Genomic DNA, 22,252 nt, shown 5'->3' on the forward strand with positions numbered 1-22,252 from the left:
CCTCTCACAGTGGATGAGGCTATTTAATTTTCACAGCGATGTGCCCAGGTATCGGCTGTGCCCGTGTGTCCTTTTGGGCTCCGACGGCTCCTGGCGAGCCGTGTCCCTCAGGGCTGGTTTGCTGGATGGAGAGGGCAGGAGCAGGGCAGTGCTTATGGATGGTCCGCAGCAGCATGGAGGAACTCTTTCCCATCACACACGTGCCAGCAGGATGGCAGCATTTCGAATGGGAATTTGACTTGTAGCACCCATCGCTTTCCAGCTGAGAAGTTCAGCTCTCAGCGGGTGCTGCTGGAGCATTGGGATGGACTTGGAGTGCAGCCAGTGGTGGCTCTGGCTGCGATGCTCCTGCAGCACGAGGGTGGTCTCCATGTGGAGCAGCTCATTGCTGCTGTGCTGGACCTGCCCTCTCAGCGCCTCACATAGCCATTAGAACTGATGCTTGTTTTCTTTTCTTAATCAAGTCTAGCAGGTCTAAAGGCACTGTGTGTAATGAAATTTAAAAAGTAAATTTGTTTTGATGCATGTTTGACAAACTCCGAAGTGCTTTTGCTCAACAAGTTTTTGTGGCTCCCATTAGCTGGGAGAAGCCCAAGTGCCCAAATCGATAAGATTCTGCTTGGATAATTGAGATGGGAATTTGGTTCATTATGTGAAGTGGCTGCTGAAGTGGATAATTGCAGAACTTGAGGTGTTTGTCCTATTTGCTAGTTTAGACTGAAGAAAATTTAGGTGCAATTTCACAAGTGTGTAGGTACAAAATTACTTCGATGGGGATACTGCGCATGTATTGATAAAGTAACAAAGCTAAATAACTCATATTTCTTTGTGTGTTGGAAGAAAACAGATGAAAAGTAAAAGCACCGGGGGCCATTTAACAGCCATGTGCTGCAGCCTGGCTGTCTGTTGGTTAGAGATGTCCTGTGGCTTCTGCATGGTCCCTTTTTGGGGAGAGGGGGATCTTTCCTCCCACTTGGGTTCTAGTGTTCCTAGAAAAGTCAACCTGTAATTGTGTTTTTATGTTCCTTTAATGTGTTCAGCAAACTGCTCTATAGTCTGCCTTCCTGTTCTGCTGCAGTCCACCGGTGAACGTGCCCAGGGCGAGGGCTGCTCCCCTGGAAGGACGGGCATGGGGGAGCTTTTACAGTGCTGCTGTGATGCGGGAGAACTTATGGCTTGTGTTTCCAAAGATACTCTGAGGTCTTCAGTGTGGTCTGATTTCAGCACATTACTTATGTATTCATAAATGAATCTTTATACAGTCACTGGGTTGTAAGTGTCGTTTGATCCAGGCACCTGCTGACGTCCTTTCCATTGGGTTGGGGCACAAGTGTGCAATATAAATGTTAAATAATCTGAAATACTTGTGCTGACAGAGCATTAGTGTTGGTCTTGTTGACATGATTTGAGCTTTGTTTAAGTCAAGTTTTCTTGGGATGGAGACCTGGCCTCTCCTCTCTCTGTGAAGTGCCTTTAATACTGGCTTTTCTCAGGGAATAACAAATACCAGCGGTTGCGTAAAGTCCCTGATGCTTTGTGCACTACTTCTGCAGATAATCCTTGTTTATAATTCACTCTTGGCAGAAACAGACTTTAAATTATTAAGGCACTAAATATTTTGCAATGAAGGAATGGAGATAAAGCTCTTGGCAGAAACAAATTGCCGGGGAGAGGTTGTTCTCTTCAGTGCGTTTGGTGCTTTAAAGTATTATGAGAAATAATGTGCGGGGGGACTGGGAATTCATCACTTGATCAAAAGATTTGCTTCCCTCTAAAAAAAGCGGCTGCTCGGTGTATGCTTTCCATTACCCCTGTAAATAAGGAGTGTCCCCGAAGCACACGTGTGGGTCCCCAGAGCCATCCCTGCTAACTACAGGGCTGAAGGTGGCCCGTCGTGGTTTCGGTGGTGAAGGGCAGCAGCCAGAAGGTCTCCGTCCTGCCCCAGCTCCACCACCCCAATTTTTAAAGCTGTTTTCATGTGCTCAGTGCTTTCTTGAGGGCAGATTTTCAGGGGAGCTTGGGCTGCTGCAGTGGGGACCCGTGCCATCGGCTCAACTACCTGGAGCTCCTCCATTGCCCCCGGCTCCCGGTCGGGGGATTCTGTATCCCTTCTCCAGGAGTGGGAGATGCTGGTGCCAGTTCATCGTGTAGGCGTGGTGTGTATGTCCTGTGTCGTAAGGACCAGCCCGTTGGTAAATCAGGGGTGTTCCAGTGGTGTGAAATGGAGGATCTTATAATTAGTGATTTTGCCACCTGTTGCTGACTTTATCCTAATATTACAACAGCTAGCACTTGTCAGCTCTTGCAGTAACGTAACCAGACAACCATGAGTCTGTGTGTGTGTGTGTATATATACATACAGACATTATATACAGCTACATATATATGTATTTAAGTAGTTATACCCATAGTCTTCTAGCTCTCTTTTGGAGAGATTTAAAACATGAACCGTGTGGGTTCAAACCCCAAGGTGCTCCCAACTTTTTTTTTAATTTTTTTTTAACCTTCTCAACATTTTAAAGCAAATACCATCCTTACAGCAATGATGACTCCAACTTGGGCTAAGCAAAGGGAGGGCAGCCGTGCTGACAGCGACGCCGACCCCGCTGGGGGTCTCGCTGGGCACCGTTGCCCGCAGCACACGGGTTTCATCTTCTCTTTCTCCTTGCAGGAGACCCGTGCAACTGCAGCGCCGTGGGGAGCGCCAGCGCGGCCGAATGCAACGGGACGACGGGGCAGTGCCCCTGCCTCGAAGGCTATGCGGGGCTGCGGTGCGAGACCTGCGCCCAGGGCTTCTACCCGGAGCAGAGGAGCCAGCGGTGCCGTCCCTGCGGCTGCAGCCACGCCGGCTCCGGCAGCGCCCGGTGTGACGAGTGAGTAAGGCGGTGTTTCGTTGAGCCTCCCGGGGTGGGGGGTTGTGTGCGCGGCATTGGGATTTGGGGATATTTGGGGATTTGGGATGCAGATCGGGCAAGAATGGATCTTGTCATCTGGTGTTAGTATTTAAAAAAAAAAAAAAAAGGAAAAAAGCAAAGAAAAAGCAGGAAGGAAGCTGGCCTTATAAAAATTCATGAAGCATATTTTTCCTCCCTTTCAAGATCTGGATTATAAAAATATCCGTAGCTGTGGCAAAAGCCCTGTCAGCCCACAAGGGAGTGAACTTGTATTTCTGAGTTGTACGGAAGCAGAACCTCTCCTAATGCCTTGTGCGTCCATTAGTCCCTATCGGTCAGGACTGCCTTCACGCTTGAGCTCAGGAGAGGAGCGGAGGAGTTTTGGAGAGGTTTGTTTTCCAAAGGGATATTCGTTACACCAGAGGCAAGCAAAGCTTTGTGCTCTGCCCTTGCAGAGCACCGACAGCAGTGTCGGCTCCTGCCTCGCCTGGCGTTTAACCCTGCCACCTCCTCTCCTTTGCTGTGTTAAGAAAGTCGCCGTAGCCGATGCTTTGAGCTCTTGTATAATGAATGTGTTCCTTTTCGTTTCACCTTATCCAACCTCACTTGCCTTTTAAAAGCCAGCACACAATGGTTTTTTTTCTCCAACCAGTGATCCGTCAGTCATTAGAGATTTGTTGCTGAGTTGCAGGCGTCTCTGTATTCCTGCAAAGAACGGTGTGAGCGGCAGCCTGACCCTTTGCGTCCCCTGCTTGTCCTCACAGGGTAGTGAGTCGCACGGTATCTTCTTGGAGGAGAACCCCCCAACAAACCACCCTGCAGCCACTTCCAGCCTTCCCAGTCTCCCTTCTCCTGCTGCCACCAGAAAGTCGGCAGCAAAGGTGTTCCTGGAGCCCCCAGCCCTTCTCCAGGGCCCTGCAAGGGAAGCGATACCTGCGTGCGGATGCAGTGGGCTTCTGCTGCACTGGTTGCCTTGCGCTGGCATCAGCCTTGTTGTCTTTTAGGGTTTGGTCCAGGCTCAGCGTGTGTTGTACACCTGCACTTTCCTGCCAAGGCTGGGGCTGAGTCAGAATCGACATGTTCTGCAGGGACATGCTGTTTGTAATTATTTTATACTTTTTTTTTTTTTCCAAACACCCAAACCCTCTGTTGATGTCCTTCCTCGTTGTTTCAATGCTGCATTTTTCTGCTTGCATAAGCTCTGAAAAATCAGAACTTTAGTCAACTGGAGCATTCCTTTTGAGTGACCTTCTTAGTAAAAAAGCTGATTTTTGGGGGTGGAGAGTGTAGAGTTTTTCACTTGGTTTTTTTTAGTGGTTGTTTTGTGTATGGGAAGATGTGCCTGGAAGCATCAGGGTTTGCCACAGACTGGAAAATCTGAGTTTGGTCACATCTACTGGAAAGGCAAATTGGGCAGAAAGGCAGATGGGGCAAATCTTATCTTTGAGGGCTGGGAGAGGAGGGAGGCGCTGCTGGAGCAACTGGGTTAACTGGGAGGGAACGTTCTCGCCCTGACTCTTGAGTCACCAGGCAGCAGGCAAAGCATGGATGTGGGTGACGTCTCCCCATGTCTTGCTGCGTGGAGCAAGCCAAGAAACACCCTTGGGAACTTCAGGTGAGATGCTCCGAGTCGTGAAGGAGAGTGGGGTGGAGTTCGTGCACGTAGTGAGCCATCACACCCAACCCCAACGTGTATGGACCCAGAAACGGCAGAAGACCTCCCTAGCTTCTCCTTTTCAGCACAATTTTACAGCCTTGAGGGACGTGGGAGATGCAGATCCTCAGGCGTTTAGAAGAGGGGCGTAGGGCAAAATTTGGAGGAAAACTCAGGGAGGAGGACTTATGTTAACAGAGATTGCTCTGTGTTTCTTTTCCCTGCTCAGTGGGGTTTTCTGCAGATGGAGATGACCTCTGGGTGTTTAAAAAGAGGAAAATTAGGTCAGTTGTCTGTGTTGTAGGGCTGGGGGCATCAGTATGTCTGTGAAACGGGCAGCCTCGTGCATAACGATGTGGGAAAACGAAGTGGGATGCAAAATCCGGCAGGGCAGGAGCACGGGCTGTGTTCCTGCGTTGGGGTCTGTCCCAGCGGGGGCGAGAGCCTCTTCTGCATTGCGAGGACATGTGTGTGTGAATCCAAGAATGAGATTTTTGGCTCTTGTTCTGGAAACGGGTCTGGAGCTCTGGGTTTGATGTCTACCTGCCGCCAAGTCCCTGGATGAGCGGTGCATGTCCCTCCGGGCAGTCCCTGCTTGGGATGAGGCACGCAAACGTTGCCTAACACCAGCAACCAGCTCCTGTTCCATTGACATTAAAAATACTGTAAGCTGTATTTTTTATTTATTTATTTTTTTTAAAGCATCAGCCCAACTCTAACTTGCACAAGTTAATTCCTGCGTGCTGGCTTAAGAAAAAAGCGATCACTGTTCAGATGAGTCTCTGAGGAAAACAGCAGCGTAATTTTGGACTCTGACCCTTTTTGACAGTGGCTGATTTGAGAGTCAGACTGCCTGAAGGCTGAGCTCTTGGGGGCACACAAAACATGCCTGATAGGTTTCAATCAGCTTGCACAGGCTTTTGTAAAATGGCCTTTTAAAGCCATATGATGATTATTAGTATTATTTCTAGGCATGCTCTATGGCCGGCCAGATGGCACACCCAAGTGCACTGTTTATTAACTAGACCTCAAATGCAGACCATCAAATAAAAATAAAAAAAATCCCTTTCCCGAGGCAGACAGTTGATTTTGGGAGTGAACATTGACCTGACATGTTGTCGCTATGAATGGACTCCACAGCCGCTAATCAAAGGTCTGTTTTGGTGGTGTTTTAAATTTGATTATCTGGGGAGATCCACACAGATTCCCCCTCTGGGATGGCGGAGGATTTCTGTGCTCTGGTTTGGGTGATTTTTTTTTTTTTTTTTTTTGTTAGATGAAAAGCTGTGTGTAGTTGAAGCTGGAGCTTGCTGTGGGGCTGGATGCAATCCTGGCTGTGAGGAGAGGGCTGACACATCTCGGAGAGGGGGAGCGTGTTGTCCCTGTTGCGGCAACACCTAGAAACCTCAGATAAAACCCCATTTCACTGGGTTGGATGCTGTGTAGATGCTTGCTGAAGATAGCTGTGGCCTGGAAGTGTTCATAGTCCATAGAGGAAGGGTGGAGAAAGAAGCTGAAGTTTCGAGGGCCATGGTCAAGGTCACGGAGAACGAGGACGGTGACTCACGTGGGTGCGCGGGCTGAGCTGGAAGGGCTGTGCTCCTGCTGCAAAGCCCCAGCCGGGAGCTGCCCCCCGCCAGCTGCATCTCTCACCATCTTTTGGGCACCTCGAGTTGAAAGCCGTGTTGTCCATCCGTCTGTCCTCCTCCAAGGGAGCAAGAACGTCCCTACCTAGTGGAGGAGGTGAAGGCGATGCTGCTGGAGAAGGTCACCGTGCCCAGGCTGGCCAGCCCACACCTCCCAGGCTTGCACCCCTGTCCGTTTATTTTTCTTTTTTCTTTACGTGAGCAAAGTCCTCTGCCTGAACTCTCATCTCCCACTCCCTACGGCCGGGCAAGGAGCCAACCCAGAGGCAGCAAAGGCGGTCTGGGGGGGACGGTGGTCTCCAGCCCCACCAGCCGGGGCAGGGGTGGGAGCACTGGGGCTCCTTGCAGTGTTTCTGCAGTGCCTGGGACACCCCTGCCCGCCGTGTCCTGCGGTGCGGCTTCTCCCAAAATGCCACTCGTGTCCTCGGCCGACTCGTGGCACGACGAGCCGGCACAGCGGCTGCTCCCCGTGGCAGCCCTGGGACGTGGTGGGGCTCTGCCTGGGACACGCAGGGCGAGAGGAAAGGGGTTTGGATTGGGGAAAACCTTTCCCTCCTGCAAAGCAGCAATCGTGCACCGACACGAGGAGCTGTACAGGCGCAGCTATTTAAATGCATGCGGAAATAATTTTCCTGTGTAAACCTGTCCTCTGGCTGATTTATTTAAAGGAGCAGGACTGCACACAGGCAGAGCCCAGCCTGAAAGAGGCAGTGTGCAGTACACTGCTGGTGAGCAGGAGATTTCAAATGACGCTGCATTTTATTTATTTATTTATTTTTACCTTGCTAGCAGCGCTGGCCAACCCACACTGGGCTGCAAACATGGGTAAAAACTGGGCAAGGGTAGCCCAGTGCAACCCAGCAGTCTGGGGCCCTGACGGCTTGTCCGCTGCATGCTGGTGCAAGGCTTTCCTGCAGGCGGGGAAGGGTGGTATTACCCTGATGTACCTCTTGCAAGGCAATCATTAAAGGTTTTTCCTAGCCCAGTGTGTAGGGCTTTGAGGCTTTTTTCCAAAGCGTGGCCCTGCAGCCACAGGGACAGCGTGTTTAGCCCACCAGCAACTGTCCCCGCATGGGAGCTCTTGCACCCCACAGTTTGGGATGTGAATGGAGGAGGTGGGCTGCGAAGCGGAGAAGGTGCTATGAGATGCTGCTGCCCAGCAGAAGGGTTCAGCCCTCGATTCCCTATTTCCCTGGGAGGTTTTGTGTTTTAAACTAACTTACCCCGGTTCTAGGGAAGACAAGGTGATGCACCCTTCAGCTTCTGTTGCACCATTACCTGTGCTAGCGAGCAAGAGGAGAGCTGCGGCCGCTGTGGGTGTTTAAGAATTCCCGTGTGGTTTAGCTAAACCTGGGTTAACCATCTAATCTGGGTTAGGTTTTTCCAGTTCCCTTAAAAAGCTGTAAACTAAACACGTATAATATGCTATCATTGTCCCTAATGACAACAGATGCGTGTTAAATTGGGGTCTGTGAATCAATTTAAGTTGCTCCCTCTGCCCGTGCCTCAGTTTCCCCACAAGCAGAAGGGCAACAGGAAGCAGAGGCTCTGACACGCTGCTTGGAGGTGACGTTAGCTTTGGTTCACGTCTGGCGCTGAAACACGCTGCCCAAGTGTGCAGCGCTCTGCTCCTTCGCTAACTGAGCAGCCTTTCCTTACTGCTGGCTGGGGAGACGGCTCTGCAGCGTGTGATCCTGGTTTATGCACAGTTCGTGCCACGGGCTCGGCATAAGTCATGTTAGAGAGAGCTCCTGTCACTCATTTCCGTTTAAAAAAAAAAAAAAAAAAGACAAAGCATGCATATAAATGCCGAAGTGTTAATTCAGAGATGTTTTGCCCCCTCAAGGGGATCTCATGCTTTGTGTTCATATTAGAAAGAATTAAGGCAGAGCGTCCCTTAGAGCATGTATACATCGCTGTCTGTCCCCTGGAGCAGGGATGCTGCGAGGCTGAAAGGGGAGTGCTGTTAGCTGGGCAGTCGCCATCCCTGTATGCCTTCTTTGTAGTGGGCTTCTCTTTGGAGAGGCTGATCTTGTGACCCTTACTCGTATGGATTTGGAAGAGCACTGCTGGTGAGAGTAAGGTCAGCAGCACTGGACAATGTTCTTTGTTAAGGTCTTTGAATAAGGGCCGGGGTTTCTGAAGGAGCTCGGGGAGCTGGGCAGGGAGAGCCGCACGCTGGGTTTGCAGGGGTGGTGGGATGTGAAAAGGTGCAAAGAGATGATGGAAGGGTGGGGAAGCGATAAGGAACGTCGGTCCTGATGGTGTTGGGAAGCACCCAGGTGGGTCACAGACTAGGCGCACCTTGAGCATCATGTGGTATGAAGCCACGTGGGGCAGAACTTGGGGTGGTTTTTTTGTTAGTCAGAACATGCAGATCCATTGAAACTCAAGGTTTTTGTGGAGCTTCACCAGCTGGGCAGGCAGGGTGCTTGTGGCAATGGTTTGAGATGAGAGAGACCTCATGTTCCCAGGGCTTCTGCCCATCCCTACCACAGGAGGTTATTTGGGGGAAGGTGGTGGAGTTCTCATTTTGCATAGAGAAAATCTTCATTTTCTGTCTTTAGAGTGTCATCACACTTCTGAAATGTCTCTTCTTTGCGTGGGAACTCTATTTCCAGTCTGCCGTATTTTAGCAGTCCAGTAAACCACGCTGGGCACTGCTCTCCTTTGGAGATAATACCTTGGGAGCCTAACTCCTCAAGGACTTCTTTAAAACAAACAAACAAACAAAAACCCCCTTTCCCCTACTTTAAAAAGACTGCTCTCCCTTTTATAGATTGGCTGAACACAAGCGGTGGCTCATTATCTCCCAGTAATGCCTTGTCAGCATCACTCTGCAGAGAACAGATTTTTTTTTTGTGGCGGAAATTGTTACATGTGGACGTCATAAAAGCAGAAGAATACCCTGTTAGAGCGTATTTTTCTGCATGCTTTAATTATCTAAATCTCTCTCCTATTACAGACTCTTATATCCTTTACATCTGATTAGCTCTTCTTCTCTCTTCCCCCGCAAGGAGGTAAATATTGTACCTGCACCCATTTTTATTCGGTTGCGGGCAGGGATGGGAAATGAGTGAGTGACTGGACACAGCAGCAGGGAAAGGTAGATTGTTATCATCTCCCTGACAGTAATTGTGGCTTCTCAGAAATCCTGTTATTTTGTTGATTTTTCCAGCAGGTTTTGCCATTGCTGTGTTGTCTGTTGCAGACTTGCTGCTCTGGTAAACATCGACTGCCCTCAAAAGGAAATACTGGCTCAACTTTTTCAGCTCTTTGGCTGAGTTCTGGTTTGGGGGAGGTGGTGCCCAGCCTGACTTCAGGCAGTGCTTGTTGCTCATGCCTTTTTCTGCTGCCTCAGAGGAGGCATCAGTAGAGATCTGGGGGTTGGAGGGACTACGTTGGGCAAAACTGGTGTGTCCAGCGGGGACCAGCCCCGTCTCCCCACCTTCCCCATTGACGTGTCCTCCTCTGTGTTGAGGTTGCCTGTCCCATCCCCATATTGCCGTGATCTCCAGGGGATGCTCTGGGAAGCTGGGACCCACCGTTTGGGGTCGAGACTTTGCTGTTAGTTAGCTTTTGCTGCTCTTCCTCGTGCCAAACCGTAGAGGACCCCATCCAACCTCCCTCTCCAGGGCCATCATGGTCTTCCCATCGCTTCCTCCCTCTCCAGCCACCCAGGTCCCGGCGGGTGGTGCTGGGAGGGCACCCACAGGAGACACCACAGCCCCGGGCTGGAGTTCCCTGGCTTTCCCAGCAGCGCACGGCATCCTTGGCGGGGGAGACGGGGCCGTGGAGGCGGCGGTGGCCAGACAAGGTGGCCCTTTGACATTTACAGAATGGCCTTTCAGAGCTGTGAAGTGTCCCCAGTCCGTCGAGGGCTGCCATATAAACAGATGCCGTCCCCCGGCACAAAGCGAGGAATGCGGCGCACAATGGCCCAATGTTCGCCGCAATAAAGCCCCGCTTCTTCTGCCCTCCACAAAGGCAGCTCTGAGTGGGGTGGCGGGCGCAGGGCTCAGCTGTGGTTGCACTAACCCTTCCACTAAAGCGTTTCAGCTACCAGTGGCTTTGGTTGAGCCAAGGGAGCAGGGAGGTGAAACCCAACGTGGGGCTTTTTCGGGCTCTCTGCTTCCCTGTGTGCTGATCTTCAAATTAATTGACCTAAAGGAAAATCAACACGTGGGTTACGAGGGTTCTCGGTTTGCTCGGGTTGAGTGTTAGCAGTGTTGGTTTTCCACGGAAGTGTCTTGGAGCGTTTAGCTTTCAAATGTTAACTTTTCTACGTTGCCCAGAAAATGTGCGAGAGATTTATCCCCTGGCTGCTGTCAGACATCACAGAAAATCAGCACAAAAGGAGCTGCGCTCACTGGAGAAAGGCACCATTTTTAGCAACATCTCTTCTGAATCCTCCTAATCTTGTGCAGCATCCTTTTGTCTTATTTCATCAAAGTGTGACAAAGCCTTTTCATGAGGGTTGTTTTACAGATGCTCGTAGTTCAGCAACGTGTTTTTCCTCATTCATACAGAGCGCTGTCGTTGCCGTTAATTGTATATGTTGCAGGAACACCTCCGGGCCCTGCTGGGATGAATGATGGGCATATCTGTAATCAGAGGATTACAAGGCAGTGGCTGGGAGGCGACGGGGCGGCAGGCGAAGCTGGAGATGCCGCCGGGTCGGGGAAGGGCTGGCTGTAGCCCTCGCTTTCCTTTTTCTCAGGGCAACGTGGCCCCTCACTGGCTCTTCTGGGGATGGTCCTGGCAAGTGATGTGGTCCTGGGAGATGATGTGAGGGGTGCGTGCATATGCTCCATGCTTCCAGATGAGGATGGTAAATGTATTTGGCAAAGCTCTCCTTCAAAGCCGTGGGGGGTTTTATGTGGCTCATCTGCATGGTATGCCCTGGTTTGAGACCCATAGGAGCTCCCTCCTTCTCTGACTCTGCCCCAGCATCTTACCAGTCTCAAATGTTTTAAAAATAAAGACACAAAAGCTTGGTGCTGTACCGTTTTGGCTGGCTCCGACTTGGTCAGGCAGCCCCTGGGCTCTTGGTGGCAGCTGGGCATCCAGGTTTTTCTGGCAGCTGGGAAAACATTCAAAACGAATTTCTCCTTTCCTTCCTCCTTGGAAAAAAAAAAAAAGAAGAAAATAAACGATTAGAGCTTGCTAAGGGTTTTCTGTTACACCATTAAACCGTGCACAGCATGCCTCCAAACAGCCCTTAAGGCTGTGGTCCTCCGTCTTCCCATCCATCTTGTGTCTGTCATGTCCCTGCTAGCTTAACTATGTTCCTGTGGAGGAGGAGTGGAGACCCATTGCAGATGCAACTGCACATTGCAATCGGTCTCAGATCACAGATATTTTAATGCTTTTGGTTTCTTTTTGGAGTTCCCGTGCTCTCCTGTGCTGAGCAGTGCAGGGTTAGGGCATTGCCTGAGCTCCCAGGCAGAGCCTGTCCTGTCGGTGTGTCCTTCCCCGGCCATCAGACCTGGCAGAAATTTCTCTGCAGGATGCTCTGTGGCTTCTGCCAGGCACGAGGGGATTTTGGAGGTGTTACCTGTTCTTTGTGCTCTGCTCCTAGGACAATTCCAAGTGGGGTCAAAACTCTCTGCAGTCCTCCTCTTTAACGGTAGCTGGAGTAATGCACAGAGCGGGGGGGTCTCTGTTGTACCCCCTTAACTTCTGTAGCTGTAAACCTGCAGTCTTGTGTAAAATCCGACCACGGGGAACGTTTTGTTTCCACTAGTGGCATGAGTCACTTGGTGGGCGATGGGATTTCCCGCATCCTGTGGCTGTTTCCCCTTGGGTGGAGTAGAAGGGGGCTGTGGGGGGTGGAAGTGAAGTCAGACCGGCTTTTGCAGACTTTTTTTGGGGTGCAGGCTGTTCCCCCTTGCCCAATATTTTGCTTTTATTTACAGCCCCCTCCCCAGTGTCTGCCGGTGGGCTGCTGCCCTGGGTGGCCGCATCCTGCCGGCGGGTGCTGTCCAGCCCCCGGCTATCGCCCTGCAGGCATCGAGACAGCAGCTCCTAAGGCATAACGTGAAGCCCAAGGGCTGAGGGCGATCAGATGTACGAGCTCCTGCCTTGGGGGGTCCCAAACGTGGCGTGTAGCCCTCCGTCCCGCAGGGTCAGATCACTCGGTGTTGGATCCGAGCCTTGCACATGGCCTGCCCCTATCCCCGCCGGCCCGCTAATCACTGCCTGCTCCTTCTGCCAGGATCTTTTGTGCTGGTGATGTTTTTAATCATTAGGAAACATATATAAAGTTGATGGATGATGTGATGGTGATATACGTTACCTACACGGTCTTTAAAGTAAGTATATTTGTAAAAATCTAGTAGAAACCAAGGCTGGCAGGAGACTTTTGTTACTGGAATTCTGTGTTTGTCCCAACACATCCTTCCATCAATTCTTTTGTGAGAGTTAAAAATTGGCTGGCTTCAGTGGAGTTAATAATCATCTGAAATGGAGTTGAGCAATTGATGTTGCTGCATCAAAATGTTTCCCTCTTCCCTTCCCCCTCCTTCCCCCTCACTTCCCCCAAAAAAGAAATTCCTGGCTGATAGTCAAAATCCAGTTCAGTTCTCACTGTGCAAGTATTAAACTGTGGTTCTTTTTTCTTTCAAGTTTCTGGATTTTTATGGGCACAATCGGTCTGTTAACAGGACTTTTTTTTTTTTTTTTGGTGTGTGTGGTTTCAATGCATTTATATCATTGACCTTTGCTTTAAAAAGTGTCTGACAGTCTTTACTGGACTGGAGCTATGAAAAGGAGTGTTGTAAGGGGGCTTTATTCTATGGAAGCAATGACCACAGGCAAAGCTTTATATTTGCTGAGTGATTTAATTCTTGCACATGCAGAACTTGGCTCTGTGCCATGTGTAACATGTTGAGAAAAGGTCTGCTTTAGAGGCATTAAAACCAAACTTTCCAAAACTGTCTTTTTTTTAAAAATAGCTTGCTTTCCTGTTATTTTTAAGCTAAAGAGTAAAATCAAGGGACACTGCCCCAAAATGCTGCATTAAGCTCTAGCAGAGTCATTGGGGAAATAAACCTCCTTTAAAGAAATGAAGTGGGAGTCTGGATGGAAGGGTGCCAGCCAGGAGGAAGAGGAGGGTGTCATTAAGTTAAAGGCTTGATCGAGGGACAGGAGAGAGTAAAATGGAGCACCTGAATTCCAGGAGGAAGCCTGGGAGGGAGGGTGAAGATAATACAGCTCTAGTGCTTGGTCCTGTAAAGTCCTACTCATAGGGCATATCCCCAGAAGATGTGTTTTTAGGCTAAATATCAGATCCCCTACAAATTAGTTGCTTTTCCTTCCTTGGCTCTGCCTGTCCCCTGCCCGCTTACAGGAATATCTGTCCGGTAGCTGTCAGAAGCAAATAAAAATAAACTGCTTTTTGTTTGCTCTTATTTTAAACACTGTGACAACATTTGGATTAATGTTAGGTCTTGTGAAAAGCTCTTTAAAAGTCAAACATACTGAGCTGCTTAACAGCATCCCTTTGAATTCTGCATCTGCCTGCTGCAATTCCAGATAATGGTCTGGAGAGCAAGGAAACATCATATTTCTTTTTCCTTCTTGTAATCAGTCCATTAAATATGTCTGAAGTTTCAGATTCTGGAACTGTTTAATTGTGTAGCCACTTGGGCTGAGTTCTGTATTTTGATGTGCCTTTGTGTATTTCCTCTTCCTTTGGCAAGCAAACGAACAACAGAAATACTAAATTATGTTAATTTCTGACAGAAGCAATGTCTTCCCAAAAGCATTGCAATCTACTGCATTTTAAATAAAAACAAATCAACAGTGCATCAAGCCTCTGTTAGTGTTAATCAGCAGATTTTTCTAGGGGCTTTTAGAAAAAAATTGTGCATTGCTCGCTTTTCCCCAGGAGGAGCAAGGGAGAGCAATAGATAATCTTTGTGCAGGCACACTGAACCCTGAAATACTGAATTAATAGGAGGAGGGTGCATCCAGCAGTGTGCAGGGGTGCTTTGTGGATGATACCCGCCTTGTCTGCCGCAGCTGCAAATAAATCTATTTCCTGGAGGAGACAAAATCATGTTTATTTGGGTTGCTCTCCTGCCTTCCCTGTGCAGCACGCAGGGGTTGAGGTTTCCTGCAGGTCACCCCAGGGCTATCGGAGATGCGGAAAGGCAATTCTGCGCTCTCTCGTCACCGGTTCCCACGTGTGCAGGTGGGATGAGCCGCAGTCGCCGTGCCGGGGGATTGATGGGAAAGAGCATTTTATCCATTCCTGTGCCTTCTCTGAGAGTTGAGCCTAGGTGCTGCTAGGATATAAAGTCGCTTATGAAAGCGATAAGTTTGAAGCCTCTGCGTGGAAAGACTGGTGTGGAAAGCCAAAGGAATGAGGGTAACCTTTGCTTTTTATAGCCTTCTGGTATTTGCTGATGCCAGCTAACCCCAATATCCTCTATTTTAACTGTGCAGAGCTCTACCCTCCCTGCAGTCAGACTCGGTGCCCAAGTAAACAGGCTCTTGTCTGGCGTTAGCTGTAGTGGAAACCGCTGGGGAAGGGAAAACCCTCGCTTGTCCTTCCCTGGCTCCTACTGGGTGGGAGAAGTTGACTGGAGAGAGGGGCTTTGCCGTGGCTGTGGGGTTGTTGCGTGGAAGGGATAAATAGGATCATGGAGGAGAAGCAGAGGGAGTGCAGGTGGCTGATGCCTGCCTGGGCTGAAACCCGAGCGAGACACCTGAGCTGCGGTGCCGGCTCTCGGGGGAGCCGGGAAAGCAGGTGGTGAGCAGGGAATTGTCCGCTCGCCCGAAAATCTGGGAGGTACCGATGGGCGCCGATGCGGAGGGGAGGTGATTATCCACGTGGGTGCTCTTTTATCGTTCAGGCGTAGTGATCTTGGGGTATCCCAGTGTCCTGCAGGACCCAGGGCCCGTGCAGGTGCTCGATGAAGGTGGGACTGGAGAGGGGCTGTCGGAGCATCGGCTGGGGGCTGATGTGTGGGGATGGCTTTGGGCCAAGGCTTTCCAGAACGAGTGATGATTTCTGGTGCCCAGCTGGAAATTGCTGTCAGGGCAACTGGTCTTGCAGACACTCAGCCTTTCTTGAACTCCCCATCACTTTTTGGAAATTGTTGCCCATGGGTTTCATGCCCTGCTTCTGGCAGGCGTTTCTGCAGAGTTCCCCGCTCTGGAAAGAGAGTCCAAAACACTGACCGCAGGTTTGTACTTCGGATGCCTCCCAGCACATCCAGATTTCACTGTTTTTCTCTGTGCAGCTCTGGGAAATGCCAGTGTAAAGTTGGTGTCACGGGCCTGAAGTGTGACCGGTGCAGTGATGGATACTACAGGTTTAACGAAACCACCTGCGAGCCGTGCCAGTGCAACAACCACTCCAAAACCTGCGACAGCTTAACAGGTAACAGCCTTTTCTCGTGTGCCCATGGTGGGTGCAGACTTTACCTGTCCCCTCTGTCTCTGGTTTTTGCTGTTTTCATTCAGCAGACCTCCACTCTCATCCTCTTCATCTGCGTCTTTATGCCTTGAGTACCCAGAATCTTTACCTTAAAACTGAAATCAAAGTGCGGGGCAAGGTTGGAGCTAGTCCTCTTCTCAAGGAAGTCAATACAGGCTGTGTTATTTACCCCAGGCTGCAGTGCAGAAAATTTATTCTGCAGTCGCTATTGGAAATCAGTGCTCTATTGTTCTCTGCACTTACACAAATACACAACGTGGGCTCTTAAGGAGCTTTTGTTTAACTGCTGTTTACCTGGAAACATATACTGTACTGGCACTGACGTAAGGTGACTGTTATTACCACAGATAACATGATTAGTGCTGGAAAAAACTGGCAGCACCTAATTAATATTGCCCACTTTTTATAAATTTGCCTTGTTCATTTTCCTTGATCATTTCTTTGACTGTCTCTCACTCACACAGATGTTGATGGAGTGCAAATGTTGAGGCACCTGTGCTTGAATAGCTTATGGGAGGGCAGGGGGGAACCTAATTGCTTTCCTGTCTCCACTGAAAGGAGAGGTCCCGGAGGAGCAATGTTATGTGACTGCCTGCGCGATCCCCACTTTAGCAGCGAAACTCACACTTCAAAATCCAAATTCTCATCAAAACTTCCAGGCTGAAATGCAGTTCTGTAATATTTATCCAGGAGCCTAGAAAGGAGTAATAATTTAAATAACGTTGCAGGGTTTTTGCATAGCAGGCAGAGAGGCAGAGCTCATCAAATATGGTATTTCTGGGCAATTTCTGCACTGGTGTCTGTTCCCTCATGGCTTGTGTGTTTGCAGCACAGAAATGGGCAGCTGCAGTGCTGATTGTGCCCAGCCAATGCCCTGATCCTGCTCAGCATCAGGGGTAGAGGCAGGCACCAGATCTGCACTCCTTGAGGATGAATTACTGCATTCATTCCTGTTTTGAACTTTTTGTGCTTATGTCCTACTAATATTGAAGGATATAAGATTGTACCTAAAGCCGTGCACACATCAGCTGTGTTACTGATTTGGAGCTGGGTGTGTGGGTTTTGTGAAGGAGTAAGATAATCTGCTCTTCCTTTTTCTCCCTCAATGTTTCCCCCATCTCTTGATTTTGGAAAAAAACCCAGCACAGACCTTGCCTCTGGGATTGAGCTGTTCAGGCAGTGATTCTGCTGGGGCTGTCCAGCGCTGACCGCAACATTGCAAAGAAAAACCCTCTTTTTGGTTAATGACCTATTGTTGATCTGACAAAAATCCCTTTTTAAAATTTTCCTCCATCTGCTTTATTTGCTGCTGGGGTTGGGGGAACTCAACAAAACCAGCACAGAGAACAGTTGATTAAAAATTAGATCCGACGTCTAATAAGTAATGTCGTGCACTCAGCCTGCTCTAGAAACTGCACTTTGTGTGACCTCCCCAGCTTTACATCAACTGTGTAGTCTTTGTCAAATTTTCAAGGTTTCTTTCGCATTAATGCTGTACTTTGGGCTCCCTCTGCCGGCTCTGCAACCATGTCTGTATGGCATCGCTCTTCCCAGGAGGAATATTTAAAATTATTGCGCTGGAAATTGGGCAGCCAGAGCTCCCCAGGCGACAGCGCTTCCTTCGACACGACCCTTGTGCCCCGTGTTGTGTCTGTGCAATGAGTTTGGTTGCTTCTTCCCAGTTGGGGTACTGTGAGGTCTGATCCTTCCTGAGGGCATTATCAGGGTGGGAAGTGCTATTAATTATTAAGGCTTTCCACAGTGATACCTGATTGCAAGCCCATGCGTGCTTTGCATGGCTGAGCAACTTGCTGACTCATTGGAAACGCAGCCATTTTGCAGCGTTGGTATAGATAAATGTGAGTAATTTCTGCCGACAGGAAAGACATTGGTCCTGAAATGACCGAGACTGCACGGAAAACACAGGTGTGATTCCAGATTTATGCCACCATTAATGCCTGCAGAGCACGGTTCAAGGCACCCTTGCTGCTGATCGGGCAAATTAACCTTCCACGAGCCGGTCTGTCCCAGGCATCCCGCTGAAGCAGCTGATCGAGGTTTGCAACTGGAGAAACCGAGCCCAGCAGATAATTTTCCCCTCTAACCCTGACACCTCTCCCACAAAAACCGCCGGCTCATGTCTGACAAGCTGTTGGGTGAAGAGCAAACAGTGTGTGGGAGCTGACGCCGAGCAAGTGTCCTTAGTCATTCACCGCGCGGGTGAATCAGCCGCTTTCCAAAAGCGGCAGCTGCCGGGGTTTGCTTCCTGCCCTTGGCACGAGGGTCGGCTGCAAGGACGCGCCGGGCTTGCTCGGGGATGCTCGGCTGTGGAGTCGTTGCTGTGGAAAGAGAAGAGTAGGGCTTGCAAGGGAGCCAAACTGGTCCAATATTAATAAGAAAATTTGCTGTGGTTTTTTTAACAGTCAGCATTAACCTAATTCAGGATTTTTTCTGTGGTTAATGTTGATAGGAGACTTTTCCATACCCCCGCAGCACTGCTAGATTAGCTCAGTGAATCTCCTGTCTGTGCTTATAGATGCAGTGAATAAACTGCTCTATGCCGCCCTGGTTTGTTAGAAGGTGGCTCTTGCCTTTTCAGAGTCTTGTACACAGGATTTAATCATATAAGCTTCCCTCAGGTCACTGCCACCTCGTTGACGAGACTGCTGAATTATAGGATGTTCCTGTTGATGGATGGGCTTTTGATAGAGGCTGCGTTTTTATAACTAGGGAGATTTTTCTTTCTCTGGTCACAATAGTATCAAAATGCAATTTAGAGGCCCATTAGGACACAGCCTCTGCTAAGACACAGCATGTCAATTTTCTGATTCAGGGGTTTCCCCGGGCAGGGGAGGTAGCTCACATGAACCCCGAGTTCTCCTCTGTTTCTTTGGGAAGGTCAGTAATTGCTGCTGCCGTGTGCCTGTGATGGGATGGAGGAGCTGGAGCCCCACTGGTGGGATGGAGCCATCTGCCCCCAGGGCAGGACGGTGGCACTTCCATACCCCTGACCACCAGCTCTGTGGTGTAGGAAGAGGCTGCACACAAAAAAGGGCAAAGGCATAAACTGGAGGGGCCCCTCGTGCGAGTGGGGGATTTGAAGCATCAAGATCCTGGCTCACCGGCGCAGATGCAAACTGAAACCCCTTTCCTTGAGGACCGTTTAATACTGATAGTGTGTGTTTACCTGCACTGACCTTTTAAAGTGATGAGCTGTGGGCCTCTCTGCTGGGGCTACCTACTTTTTCACATTGTGTGTGTGTGCGTGTGGAAGGGGGGGATGACCATCAGAAGGTCATAAGAGGCCAGGATCATGTTTTGGCCAGAGGGTATCCAAAATCACCTGTGAGCTCTGATAATTGAGAGCACTCCACGTAGATTCTTGCTCCAAATGTTCTGCTCCAGTTCCTGCTGCTGAACGGTTGCTTGTGCTCTCGTCCCTTCCCCAGGCACCTGCCTGCACTGCCAGGAAAACACCGAGGGAAACCACTGCGAGCTCTGCAAGGAGGGCTTCTACAGAAGCGCCCATCCTGCCCACGCCTGCCATCGCTGCCCGTGCTCCACCGTGGCATCGACCGGCACCTGCCGAATACGTAAGGCTTTTGTTTTGGTCTAATTCCTCAGATGATGAATGTAGCTCTTTTCAATGAAATTGCCACTCAGAGTACATCAGCCTAGCAAGGTGTTTTATAGCCCGTGAATGTCCTGTTTGTGAGAACCAGGGCGCCTTGCTGGAACCGGCGCCTGCCACAATGCGTCCCTGGTGCTTGTGTTGCCTCTTGTGAGAGCAGCCGTGCAGTGGAGGGCGTCAGAAATGCTTCGCTACAGGCTGCAGCCTGCTCTGAAGAACATGCAGAGTTTTGCAGAGAGAAACTGTTGAGCCTGCGGCAGCCAGGAGAGGTACAGGAGATGCCCAGCAGTGCTGTGTAGCTGTTCATACCCGTGAGCCCTCTTCTGAACATCTCCATGGGACTCCAAGCAGAGATTCCCCAATCTTCCTGCTCTATTTTCATGTAACTGAGAGAATTCGTAGCTGTAATAAACGTATGTAAGACGTTTTTTTGATATTTCCTTAATCGTTTTTTTGCAATCGAGCCACCTCTGGCTTTGCATAGGCCAGAAAGTTCCCGCAGTGTGCTAGCATCCCCGATATAGTTCCAGCTATTTTCTGAAATTGGCTGTTTGAGATGGAAATGTTCAGGAGTAATAATCTGTTTGCTTAGCAACGTTCTGAGAGTGCCCTGTGATGCTGGTACGAGGCATCAGAAACCCCCAAAGTTTTTTTTCCTCTAGGAGCTGAGAAACTGCTGCAGTTCAAAAGTTGTATTTTCAGCTTAAAATTTGAGATTGGTTAATACTCAGTGGGTGCTGATTTTTGTCATAGTGACTTGTGGTCCGTTCCCACAGAACAAATCCCCCAGCAGGTGTTTCTCTGCAAGGGGCTACGGCACATATCTGGTTTGCTTTCTGTATTCTTTAGAGCCTGGTGAAACTGCCCCAAGGTGCGACGAATGCAAAACCGGGTACACTGGCCCGAACTGCAACCAGTGTGACAGTGGCTACTACAACTCTGACAGCATCTGCGTAAGATGTAAATGCAACGGGAACGTGGACCCAGCGCGGTCACCCAGCGTGTGCAAGCCGGATAGCGGGGAGTGCATCGGCTGCCTGTACCACACTGCTGGGTTTCATTGCGAGGAGTGTGAGGATGGCTACGTCCGAGACCCTGAGGGGACCAACTGCACCAGGAGAGGTAAAACGTGCTCCCCAAATCAGTGCTGAAGCTTGCTGTGCAGCTCAGGTGGGCACCAGCTGCCTGAAGGCTGGGGATAGAATACTGTTAATTGTTCAAATTGGTTTAGATTCATCTGGCCTGTGGTACGGGGATGAAAACTAGACCTTTATAACACGTTGGTGCCTACTGGCCTTGAAATCTGTGGTTTAGAGTTAGCTCTGTAACCACCCTGATTCCCACACTGTGGCAGGCACCTCTAGTGAACAAGCTGGAAAACAAAAACTATTTGCAGTGTATTTAAATGTAGGTTTTCAGATTTCCATTGCTTGATATACTTGATCTCTTAGTGCCCAGTGAATTGTCCTCATTTACTAGTCCATTCAATAGCACTATCTAGCTCCCTAGAAAGGGTGTTTATAATAAATTTTGTCACTCCTCATACTCTGCAAATAATAACTATTTGGACCAAGTTTAGACATTCTTTTTTTATGCTTTCTAAATGGGGAAGCCAAAGCTCAGAGGTGAGGTCCAAACTTGCACAGCGAGTCAATGCCAGAATTTACCAGTACCCGCTCTGGAGGGCTCTCTCATCAGTCTTCAGTACACATCTGAGACACTGCATGTAGCACCTTGGACGCAAACTAGCTCTGGTACTTAGAGAGGCTGCTGCACAGCAGGAGGACTCATAGTAAAATGAGAGAAAATGATTCTTAAGTTGCTTCTTCAGTGGTTATCAGGAGGTTGGTCCACAAGGTGGATCTACAGCTCCATGCATGGAAACATTACTGGTGTCATGTATTAGATAAGAGAACCCAGAGTTCAGGAAAGTATCTGAGCCCAAATTCATCCTTGTCACCAAGAGAGATTTAATTCAGAACTTCCATTAGAAGCAAATGTGGTTTTCACTCCCATGCTGCTCTCTGGAGGTGTAATCACAGAGTCCTTCTCTGCGTGGGGAGATGATCAATACAAAAAAGTTGGATGTTCATTAGCTGTAACTGTACCGTTATAGGGCTGAAAACAGCACTTTTGCATCAGGTCATCCATTATGCCCTGCACAGCTCTGTCTTTGTGCTAAGAGCTACATGACCTTGCTCCATTAAAATCCATATGTATGGCTTTGCTTGTAATACTTGCAGTTTTCACCATTCAGTTTTATTTTAATGGCATTGTTATAGCTGATTCCTGATGTGGGGAAAGACTGTCCCCTTTCAAAGGGACCAGAACGTGCTCTTCTAGCTTTCCCGTTTCCTTGACACCTCTTTTTTCCTGTTCTTATTAAGCAATTAAAAAGGCTTACAGTTTCTTTCCAGTTTCTTACATGCAATTTGCCTAAAAGTTGACATGCTGAGATGCTGTGCATGAACTAGTTTTAGGTTACGATTTTCATAAACCACTAGTGCATTTCAGTGGCCTAGTTTTGAGTGGCTTCTGGAGTGAAACCATCACCCAGACTCTGTTTAAGTGGTCGCAGTTGAAGTAAGACAGCATGTTTTGTACAGCCTGGGCAAAGCTAAACCCAGCCTCGAGTATCCGCAGGGGCTGTTCAGAGTCTTAAACCTGACCAAGGTTTTGATGCTTTCAAGGCAGATGGAGAGAATATTCAAAGGACGTGTGGGATGACCAAAGTCAGTGTTTTCGACCCCTGGGTGGATGGTGTTCCTGCTGCGATGGTGAGGCATAGCAGCAGGGACTTAGTGACGCAGTGTGGCACTGTGCCACCCAGCCGAGCATCGCAGCCTTCCCTGAGAGCCGGCGTGTGGGCTGCTGGCATGGCCCCCGCTCCTGCCGGTGCTCATTCATTGCAGGAGGTAGCAGAAGCTTTGCAGAGACTGCATTTCAATCAAGCAGCTGGATATGACGCTCACGTCAAAG

At 49.4% G+C, this 22,252-nt stretch overlaps 1 protein-coding gene across 1 annotated transcript in view; it reads left to right on the forward strand.

Annotated features, from left to right (window-relative positions):
• MEGF9 (multiple EGF like domains 9) overlaps nt 1–22,252 on the forward strand; it is a 56,144-nt gene that overhangs the window by 26,694 nt on the left and 7,198 nt on the right. Inside the window, exons 2-5 of the mRNA XM_052815344.1 lie at nt 2,672–2,873; nt 15,446–15,585; nt 19,092–19,235; nt 20,123–20,395. Coding sequence (XP_052671304.1) covers nt 2,672–2,873; nt 15,446–15,585; nt 19,092–19,235; nt 20,123–20,395 — 759 coding nt within the window. The remainder of the gene's footprint in view (nt 1–2,671; nt 2,874–15,445; nt 15,586–19,091; nt 19,236–20,122; nt 20,396–22,252) is intronic.

This window comes from Harpia harpyja, chromosome 19 (genome assembly GCF_026419915.1).
Source record: "Harpia harpyja isolate bHarHar1 chromosome 19, bHarHar1 primary haplotype, whole genome shotgun sequence".
In the NCBI taxonomy this organism is placed as follows: domain Eukaryota; kingdom Metazoa; phylum Chordata; class Aves; order Accipitriformes; family Accipitridae; genus Harpia; species Harpia harpyja.